This window comes from Amblyomma americanum, chromosome 2 (genome assembly GCF_052857255.1).
Source record: "Amblyomma americanum isolate KBUSLIRL-KWMA chromosome 2, ASM5285725v1, whole genome shotgun sequence".
Taxonomy (NCBI): Eukaryota; Metazoa; Arthropoda; class Arachnida; order Ixodida; family Ixodidae; genus Amblyomma; species Amblyomma americanum.
Genome location: NC_135498.1, coordinates 81,545,953 through 81,557,251, shown reverse-complemented (window position 1 = coordinate 81,557,251; position 11,299 = coordinate 81,545,953). Strand labels below are relative to the sequence as shown.

Here is an 11,299-nt window from a genome sequence, read left to right as displayed (position 1 = left end):
ACAAATCTCAAAGGGATCACGTATAGTTTCTGTATGGTCGAACCGTTCATCACGAGGGTTAAATGCAGCCGCAGCTGCCACATTTCGACAGAGGCGAAAAAAAACTGCAACAAAACTGCAACAACCTTCAAAGTGCATTTTGAAAGCCACTTAAACAGGTCTACAAACAATGGTAAGCAACAGAGCTATCGGTGTATAAAAACCCTACTTTCACTCACACTTAGTATGCCCTTCAAAACAAACAGCAAGACTACAATAAACCAAAATTCTAATGTGAATGTCGGACTACTTAAGAGAAAACCATGCGCAATATGCACTGTCACACGCTGTGCGTAATTGTACTGCCAGTCAGCAAGTGTGCCCAGAGCTACATTCAATACGAAAGGAGAGAAGGTGCGTAGCACTTCTAGCTCCAGCATCTCATAGCATGCAGAGTGATGCATTCATGCCTGTTGGTCAAATTACCAACAGGCTGGACAATTCTGGACCGATAGGTCACCGAGCATAGGCTTCCCCTCAAAGGCACAGGGTAAAGAACGTTGTCTTAACCTGAAGCTATAGCCACGCGATCAAGATACCACTACAATGATCCCAGTCATTGAGCTCGTCTACTTCCTTTCTCACTGTGCTGCTCTACGTGCTCAGTTGTAGAGGCCGCAACACTGGCTTGGCAAATTCTATATTGTCTTTGCTAAATGATTCCCCTCCCCGGAAGCATCCACTGGTCAAAGCAATGAAACAGTACCACATCGCTATTCATTTTGTCAAGCTTGCCACAAGGTAGCTATCTGATGGTAACCGATGATAATTGCCTCTACACTGATTACCAGATAATGGGCTGCACAAACTGTCATTTTCTGACCAGGCAGTTCAAGTCAGGGCTCTTGCATACCAGTTGGGATACTCCACTTCAAAAAGTGACGACAGTAGGATAAAACTTCACAGCAGACAATACTGGGCCAGTCTGCAGCATCCTGTATTACTCCGCTAGCCAATCACAACAGTAAACGAAATCAGCATTTTAATTTTCAACTTTATTACACAAGCCAGGTATCAAAATTCTAAAGCATATAATTTTTTTTCTTGCGATTAGCTTCTTGTTCAGGCAACAAGAAAAGATTTAACAAGCTACTTTTTTGTTCTAAAGGAACCCTGTGCAGCAGCCCTTAGTGTGGGTGGAGCTTGTAGTGCCAGTAGCCATTTTTCGGCTCTTACAGATGGTGGCACCATCCTGAAGTGGCAGAATAAATGCTGTCACCATTATCTTCTAAAAAGTTTCTTTTTGCTTCTTTTACCTCTCAATTTATCTGTCTGACTGCAAACTCCGCAGATTTTGTTAACGTATTTGTTTCACTGATTTTGTTGCCAGGCAGTTGTGCGTTTTATTAACAATCTCAAAGTTTGGAACTCAAAACACTGTTGAAGCTATCAACAACGGGTGTTACTGCAGCCTGTAAACACACAAATGTTGGCCAACTCAGACCGTCGTTTTTTGATACGTGGACCCTATAGGAAGTTTCGCAAAATTAAAGAGCTCTAGCTCAAGGTGAGGCACCTGGTGAAGGGGAATCATGACTGGCTTTCAGTGGCTACTGCTGGCTACCTCAAACAGCATTTTGAAGTTGTGGTGTTTTGATAAAATACAATTGTGATCAATGCACTAAGTGCACCCTAAAAGTCTCACTATTTGAAAACTTCTGCAGATATTGGCACCTATTTAAAGAAAGAGGATATGGAATCTCTCTGCATTTACTGTCAATGTGTCATGGAGAAAACAGCTACCATAAGCGCAGTCACCGATCCTACTGCTTCAACTATTTGCCTATTACAAGTCCTTGATGATCACTAACATAATAGCATTATCTCTCACCATCACTTCAAGCGTGCCAGTGTGCCATGCTTTAGTCTGACAAAATGCCCAAAGCATTCAGGCACACGCATCTGGCAGGAGCTTTGAAAGAACAAGCACTGACGCACAGAGAACACGCCGATTTCTTTTCATTCTGTACATATTTACAATCACAATAAGCCAAATAAAAAAGCCAGCATAGAAATAAAAGAATACCCAAATTTCACGTGTGTTACAACACCGTGCAAGCTGGCAAAGCTTGCAGTCTCATCAAAATCAAACACACACATTTGAAATGACATTCCCTAGACAGCTTCATATCACCCATACAGAACCAGCGGCTTAAAAGTGCTTGAACGCAGCCGTCATCTGAAACAGCAACATTCTCCAAGCTTGAGTTCAATCCTTTGCTTGCTTGAAGCATTGACATACAAAGTGTTGCTCATACTGTATACCTGCATGTAATAAACGAAAGCTATCCAAATGCCTAAATATAGATGGCCAGTTTGTAATGTGCACATTCTTAAGGTGATAAATAAACAAGACAGAATTCACCCTATGTAAAGTGCTTAAAAACAAAACATTATATTAACAGTTGAGCAATCAAAACAGTATGCTTTTAAGCAAATGAGCAAAAGGTGACCCTTGAACCTAGAAATGCGTACCTACAAACCTCACGTTGCCCCTAGAATTTAACTTCCTGTTGCGACAGCAACTAAATGGCCATACAGATTCAGTTCAGTCTTCCGCAAAATATATCTTGGCTGAACATTCCACATACATATTTCAATTCACGTGCTTTCAAAGCATGATCATATTGGCTAAAATGATTGCTGCTAATTATACGTCTTTGACATAGCAGTGAGACAAGATTCAAGTGAGCCGCTCTTGCAAATAAGTCACGCAAAAATCTATGATAAGGAGTCACTCAATTGCATGTATGTGCTTCATTGCCATCAAAGTAGCAATTTTCTGCTGTTTCCTCAGTCTGATTGTTCACGTGTGTCTGCACTTACAAAACCACTGTTGCAATAGCACACTAGTATACAGCAGGCTTGCAGAGTACTTTCTATACCCAGCAAAATAAAATATCTTTCCATCAACATTCCTGCTAAAATACACACAACAAAGATAGACCTTGAGTGCCCAAAAAGCTTCTCTTTGAAATGAACTGCTTTCTATAGAGGTCTGAAAACATACAAACACAAATTTCTGCCCACAAAGGCAAGTCATGAATAGGACTCTTGTTTAGGTGCTTCCCTATAGGAAATGTTGTGTAAGTGCAATGTACGTAACTGTGAAAAAGATGCTGCTCCATACCACCACAAAAATTACTGGGGTGCCCAACTCATGACAATGTCTTCCCTTCAGGAGTAAAATTTTTAAAAACTAAAAGGGATGCAATGCAGTTCGTGACAAGCATAGATAAACTTCTTGTCAATGCATGAACAACAAGATGCTCCAGGCTACAGTGCATTTCACGAAACGCTGGATTAGATCATACTTGTCATGTTAAGAGTTCTCAAAGCTTTGTGACACATTTACATTCCCTCAACAACCACACTAGTGGCTGGTCTCAAAACAATATTTTAGGTCAACACAAGCAATTGAAATGACACCCAATGATTTAAAGATAACATAATCAACCTCTCTCCAGCCTGTCAAAGACTAGCCAAAAACCTAAGGCTACATTCTGAGTCAGTCTTTCTATGATCAGTCTCTCGTAGCACACGGCTGTCACTACCGCAAACACAGTTGACCAACGTCTGCTTGGAGAGACTGAAATTTAGAACATGATGACTCAGAGTGCCACCCTGCTACTGAATACACCCGTTTCCATCAAAGCACCCCCCATAAGACCAGCTGCTTAGCAGTTACAGACCTTCAGATTCTGAACTGCTGATGTGGTGTTGTATGTACCAAGCTAGAAAAATAAAGGCACCCAGCTGCACTCAACCAATGGATAAAACGTGACAGTGTGCATCTGCAAACATGCATGCAACTTACGTGCAAGGAAAAGCAAAAATCTTGACAGAAATGCTTGCCCACTCACAGGAAATTATGTACACTAAAAGAAGCCTTTGGTTTGCAGAAAGCGCCTCCTGTTTACGTACTAAACAGGAAAACTTGAGAGTAACTATAAAAACAAAAACAAAGGCAGAGACCGCTGTTTGCCTAACGTACCGCACATCCGCTGCATACACTCATCTACGTGCATGCCTATCACATGGTTTTCGTCAGGACTAAGGAAAGCATTACAAAAAGACGAGTGAGAACAGGGAGAGCCAGAAATGCCACAGTCGCAAGTTAAACGAGGTAACTAATTAATGACCAGCCATAACACCCAAGTGGCAGGCACATGACCGGCTTGAAAGCTCACAGGCCAATAAACACAGTAGGCCATGGTGAAAACTCTTTTAGTTTACATCGCAAAACCCACAGGCCCGAAGTACGCTGCGAATTTCAATCCGCATCTGTCTCCACCGTCGGCCACTGGTCTCGATCCATAAGACATGCATGCCACTTAGTTACTTGCCAATAGTTTCAAAAGGCACCAAAGACACCAATATTTTTGCCCCGTCGTATACTTGAATTCTCCTGCCTCAACAAAAATGCGTTGCATTTAGAGCTGCCAAACAAGATGCGACTTTTATTTCCTTATCTCCAGTTTCCAAGAGACCAGTGCTCCCGCCGCCTGTTCTCGCTACACCTAAAGCCACCTCTTGAGAAAAATAAAAATAAAATAGGGAAGGCATTGTAAACCGAAGCGTCACTTTCTCCAAAGGAAGCATTTAGGATTGCGCTTCCACAGCAGCAGAACCAACAGTGTTTCTTTTTTAAACATAAATAGCACACATACTGAGGAACAATGATTAGCCCTCGGGAATAAATAACAGCGGGCGAGAAATGCACATTAACAAAATTGCCAAGTGCTTCGTCCCAGTGCTGCCCAATGTGCTGCTAACGGTCCATTAACAGGTGCACAAACATGAAAATCTCCTAAGAGCTTTTCTGAGCTTCAGCCAACCTATACAGTTTACTGACAATCATTTTGTATAACCTAAATCTTCGGCCTTCATCTGTCCGCGCATACTGAGCGGCTTATCATGCACTCTTCTGTGAGACCACAGTCACATCACTCCTAAAATAAAAACATTTGTTTGTACACACAAATAAGCCGTTCCACATGTTCAAGGACGCGTCGTGTGTCCGAAAATGCATGACAGCCGTGTCTGACGACAAAAGCCATCAACTTGTCAGCACATATAATGCCAGGTGTACGCCCGCAATGCTAGGACGAGACAGTAGTACAAGAGCCGTTCAGGTGAGACACTGACCAGAGACAGTATTCTGTACCATTTCATTTCATTTTCACCTCCTTTAAGTCCTCTGCCATTGGTGTCATCTGCCATGCCCTACGTCACACCAGGAAGCCAAAACGAATGACAAAGGATGAAAAGAATGGAAAATGGAACAAAACATTGCAAAATATGCTCCAAGCTCCATAGGCCAAGCATTCCATCGATCATTCCATTAAAAAAACAACAACAAACACCTGGGTCAATAAAATGCCTGCCCAAACATCAAGGGCACCTTTATCTGGCTTTACAAACGGCAATGTGTTTTGTGAACCAAGTGCGAGAGCTTACCAGCATTTCATCCGAACAGCTTGTTCAGCATTGTTGGAACTTGTCATGCATCGGCAGTGCCAAAGGCGGAGCACTTTCGGCTCGGCCATGCTTTTCGTGCCCATTTCCTGGCAACATGAGATGACCACGCTGGAAGAACCCGGTGACCTGGAGGGTGCGGCAGGTGCCCGTGTGGACAACGACCAGCCCCGCGTGGTAGACTAACAGTGCACTGGAGCCTCAAAAAGGAGGGCGAGGCAACCCAACGACTAAAGCGGTTTCCTCTCGGGAATGAGAGCGCGAGGGTAGGGGAGGAGTCTGGGGCTGCAAGGGGAGCAAATGAGAAAAGCCTAGCTGGGGGTCTGGGGCGGCTCGCTGCTGAAGTAGGGTGCGGTGTCGCGGTCAAGCAGGGTATGGCAGACATTGCAGACAGGAAAGGGCCGCAGCTTGGGGCCTGATCGCACCACCCTGCCAAGGCATTCGGTGCAGAAGATCTTGCCACAGTGGCTGCAGTGAGGCTGGAAAGCAATCAGATGGGAAGAAAAAAAATTCAGACAGCTGTCATTTTTAACTGTGGAAAATCACAGTCAAGCTGTTTATATGTAATGCAGGCAAGAACCGTCTAAACAGCACAATCCAGACATGCAGTGAACCTGTAGAGCAATACTGTTGTGACCACAGTTTCACACCGCATAATACTTGCAACACTAAGTTGATGTCTACCCCCAAACTACTATATGGTGAAACCAATTATGATATTATGAGGCGTAAAAAAACCATCCAATCTGAAAATGCATTAGCTGAAGAGTTATAATTCTAGCAGCTCAAATTTTATCATAGAATCTCTGTTCAGCAGTACTTTCAAAACAAAATGCTTTGTACCAATTTATTCCTTGAACAATGCTTATGAAAATTATTCTCCCAAGTCTCGTATTTACAATGCCATCTCCACTTGACCAATTGGCAAATCTGCAATGAATGCTGCAGCGGTAGAATTTCCACTACAGTGAAATGTTTTCAATTCTGCACCGGCGACTGACACAACTTAATGAGAAGAAACTTCGATCACAACAATGAATTCCTTGCACATTCTCCTGCTTCAACCATGTTTTCAAGAAGCACTTACGGTATCGTTGAAAAAACCCAGGAGCACAAACACACTGGCAGTAACTAATACCCATTGCCATAGGTAGCCACTGCGCCAAATGTGAAAGCAAAAGCAAATACACTATCCCTTTAAGACAAGCAGAGCAGAAAGCTGGGCAAGCTGGTGATAATTGTAGTTCATAGTACGAAATGAATGAAGATGACGCAGTGAAACTTGGTCGTGACGTAGCAAGATAGTAGTAAGTCTTCTTCGTCCGTTTTGTACTATGAACTACATTTAAACCTCAATTTAACGAAGTTGGTAAAATCCGCAGTTTACACCATAATTTTGAAATTCATCTCCTAGCATGCGAAGATCATCCAAACCATGCTGTAGCTCAGTCATGAAAAAAAAAACCGTTTGCGCTGAAAGGAGCTGTTTACTTCTACCCTTTCTTCACTATGAACAACGGCGTCATGGTGTTACATGCAATTTGAATGCCCATTATGATTGTGTTGCATCTTGCTTATGTTGTGAGCTCACGGGCTACCCCCAGCTGTACATAGCACCAAGCACTTCGCGGTTGACAAGGGACAAGGCACGCGTCTTGAGTTTCAGTTTTGCTGTCACCATCATCCGCTTGCAAGTACCCGAGCATACCGCCACCACCACGGCCTCGTGGGAAGGAGATAGGGAAACCAAGGAAGGCTGCCAGCAGTGGCAGCCATCCTAATAATGGGCCACGTTGGCTCCTTCCACCCCCTCTCTTTCTCCGTGCCAGAGAAAGTAAGTAGTGTCGTCCAATCAGCACCCAGTGAAATGAGATCGGGCCGCCCTGCGCCCAGTCACTTTTGTACCACAAGGGCGGGTACGTTTTGCTTATACATGCATCATCTGACAGGGAAGCATAGAGAGGACATCAGGTGTGAAGCACAAGACGGGCTTCACAGCTGATGGGTGTGCCAACGGAACTGACCCTTCCAGTCCTCTAACCAAGCTTCAGTAATCCATAAACACAATAAGCACAGAGCGCCACATTCAGCGCAGATTTTGGCAAGGTCGTGAGAGCTACCCCAGATGGCGCAGTAGGTGGCATGCTCACCACAAAGTTCATCATCATGGCGGCATCCACTTTCACATATGCGCTCCAATGCGCGCTTCGGTATGCGCTCCGCTCAACCACTCGTGCCCATGGTACAATTTTCCCTGAGGCTTGTTTAGAGCTAGCAATGAAATTTTGTTACGCTGAAAGTGCGGCAAAATCTATTTCATTATATTGGAGCTAGAAATACATAACGTTCTTTCGGAGTGAAGTTATGAAAACTGGAACCTTTTATCGGATCGAGGATTTCATTACACTAAAGTTCAATACATTGAGATTTAACAGTACAACAAAGGTTCGATTTTCTCAGAAATGGCTTCTTAAGCCAGCCATGTACAAGCACCTCTTTCTCACTGTATCTCATACTTTGCACAAAACTGATGGTTTGGATTATGGTTTATGAGGGTTTAATGTCCCAAAGCGGCTCAGGCTATGAGGGACGCCGTAGTGCGGGGTCCGGAAATTTCAACCGCCTGGGGTTCTTTAACGTGCACTGACATCGCACAGCACACAGGCCTCTAGAATTTCGCCTCCACCAGAATTCGACCGCTGTGACCAGGTTTGAGCCCGCATCTTTCGGGTCAGCAGCAGAGCGCCATAACCACTGAGCCACCGCAGCGACCGCACAAAGCTGACAATCCAGAGAGAGTGTGCATATATATCACCCAAATTAACTTTGAAGTTCATGAACGCAAGATTTAACAATTGGTATGATTTACCTACTATGGTCAGAAAGTGCTCCAGGGCCCCTAAAGTACTACTCAATGTATCCTAATTTTACTTTTTTTTTTAATTTTAAAAAGTGAGGAATGGTCACGCTCACCTTCTCCTTGCGAGAATGCAGGGCTTTCTTGCAGCCGCTGCACTCATTCACGTCATCCTCATGCTGCCATCGGACTTCACTGTCAGACTGCCGGATCTTCTCCAGCTCCACCTGGCGCCCGTTTAGAGAAGATGTGAGGTGCTTGCACCTTTCCAGGAAGCAATGTTACAGTAGCAGTGATCCCACAAGAGCAACTTGCAAAGAATTGCTGCCGCGAAATGTCAACAGTCCTAAATCTCAACAGTCACCACTGGTTGGCACAACACAGTGACGATAAGAATGCCACAGTGACCGTTCACAAGGAATAGCCCTTGTCCTTGCTGTCAGAGTGCTTTCTGTATTCAGCCATCTTCATCCATAGAAAATCTGTTCTGGCCTCTACAGTTTCAGTGGACGGTCACAGCCATTTTGAGTAACTAAGATGAAAGCACCGTGCCCCTAGCCACCCAGTGCACAATGTTACCACAGCATTTCCTAGCACAGTCTTCCATAATGCTGTCCATATCCCAAGAACAAAAGTACTGCTGACACTTAGTATTCCCCATAACACAAATGAAAAGTAACTTCCATTCTTTAACAGCACGAGCATTATGGACTCTCTCTTGCGAATAACATGTCACCCGCGTCACACATGAGGCTAAATGCCACAACAGCTGAATGGTTGATTGCCAGTGCTACTATTTCCTGAATATGTTTGTCTTTTACAGCAGTTAAAACCTACCAAGTGAACTTCTCAACATCTAAGCTTGCTTCATTCCTGGTTTACTAGCACTCCGTATACACTCACCACAGTGCAACATCAGAAACAGATCAGAAACAGAAACCTCATCAGAAACCGATTCATAAGGTCCCATCACAATTAATCTCATAAAGAGTCTGCAAAAGGTAAGCCTTGCATAAATTTAGTACAATGAAGCAACACATCAATTATGACACTGACTCAATCTCTTCAAATCTGCAAAAATTATTAGACGCTTTTATCGCCCCTAATCATGAATTTTCCTTCATGGTCGAAGGAGGAGGTCAATAAGCTAGCTTGTCCCTGCACTTCATTAAATGCTGAAGCATGCTCCTCCACCTGCACATTTACAAGTCACAGCCTGAAAGTTCATGTTTGGCAAGACTGAACCCTAAATGTACAACCAATTTACATAGTCTGCAGAAGAGCAGTGTACGCTACCTGGAGTGACTGTGACAGCTTGACGAAGTCCCGCTGGACCGCCTCGCTGTTGTCCAGTTCAGCCTGCAGGGTCTGCACTCGACTTCTCAGCCGCTGAACCTCCTCCTCCAGTTTCTCCTGCACGCAGAGCCAACCACGATGATTCAACAACCTCAAGCAAGACAATATCCCGTGCATCACCAGTCAAGTGGTGACACACAGCACCAGGCTTCACTCAACATCTTCAAGGGAGGAATGATCAATGCCAGTCTAGGGGGAAAGAAACTACACCCGGCAATAGCAAAGCATTTCTTTCTGACCATTCCCTTCAACAAATACAAATCACTGGAAATGCAGCTGCATCTCCATCTAACAGCTAACTTACTGTAGTGCAGAGGAAGCTACGAGTACAAGATAACAGCTTTTACAAATGTGCTGTCTTCACATACATGCGAGCCAACCACACACATCTGTGGCCGGTTACCTCACGCTCGTAGCAGCATCCATTCCACATCTCGCTAAATTGTTTACTTGATGAATGCATCACTTGAGTTCACAACTAAATGATCTGGAGCAATTCCAGCAGAGCCATAGCACCTGATCACTCCTTTCGGACAACAGTGTCCAGAAATAGCTCGCATCATTTGTTCCCAGACGCCGAGAAAAACAGCCTCAAAGGTCTTTGCTAGCCTGTAAATTACGCCAAAAGCAGAAAACCTGCATTAAAAAAAAAGTAAGGACGGCAGTCTGACTTCTTCTGCCTGCACTGGCTTGCCTTTGTGGTGGTCAGCTGGTCATGACCCCTCTGCAGCGAGACTACGCGTTCATCCAGCTGACTCGTCAGCTGGGCAAGCCGGGCCTCACAGGCCTGCAGGCACTTCTCCTTCTCCTCCCGAACTTGTCGCTCCTTCTCCAACTCCTCACGAACGCTGATTAGCTGGTCTGAAAAAAAGCATGGACAGCATTAAGCATCTACGCTTCACTTGGGACAGCCACTGATGTGACAGTGCACAGTAAGGCGTATGTAAAGCATAAAAGACATGCAAAGCATGTGGGAGCAATTCCAGGACGATGCAATGGCAATCTCTGATAAGAGGAAAAAAAACCACATAGGCCCCAACTTTTTGCTTACACATTTCAAGAAATGCACTGCCCCAACAACACTGCTGCCCTTGGCTTTGTCATTTTTTTGTAGGGAAGAGCTGAAGCCATTACTGCTACTGCTGCTTTACAGTACATTTACATGCGTATGAATAATGCATGGCTAGAGCACATTTTTATGGACATAAGGTCTCACAGTCATCAACACTGCAGTCGGACAACGTGAGGTATGCGTGCTACCAGTATATCTTACCTTGCATTCACGAAGTAGGCCCCGTAAGAGAGCTGCCATTGTATTTCAATTGCCTGCAATACAATCTACCATGATCTACTTCTGAACTGCACATTAATGACCCGCTTTGTTCCAGCAATTAGGAACACAAATGCAGCAAGGCTGTTTTTTGAAATAGGTAACTGAAGCACAAAAATTCACAGACAATAAATGCGATTCATGCAGCAAAGTAGCATGAGTCACCGCAGCGGTGGCCTAGTGGTTTAAGCATACGCCTCGTATGCGGGAGGCACAGGGTTCGATCCCCAGTGCTGTCG

The 11,299-nt window shown here is 44.4% G+C and overlaps 1 protein-coding gene across 4 annotated transcripts in view; it reads right to left on the bottom strand.

Moving 5' to 3' along the window:
- Positions 1-1,974: 1,974 nt before the first annotated feature.
- Positions 1,975-11,299, bottom strand: part of LOC144121524 (rab GTPase-binding effector protein 1-like) — a 48,867-nt gene continuing 39,542 nt past the window's right edge. For all 4 annotated transcript variants that reach the window (XM_077654769.1, XM_077654771.1, XM_077654770.1 and 1 more), the window contains 4 exons: positions 10,425-10,591; positions 9,671-9,787; positions 8,491-8,601; positions 1,975-5,996 (listed from right to left, as the gene is read on the bottom strand). In XM_077654769.1, the coding sequence (XP_077510895.1) occupies positions 5,829-5,996; positions 8,491-8,601; positions 9,671-9,787; positions 10,425-10,591 (563 nt within the window). In that variant the 3' untranslated portion in view covers positions 1,975-5,828. The remainder of the gene's footprint in view (positions 5,997-8,490; positions 8,602-9,670; positions 9,788-10,424; positions 10,592-11,299) is intronic.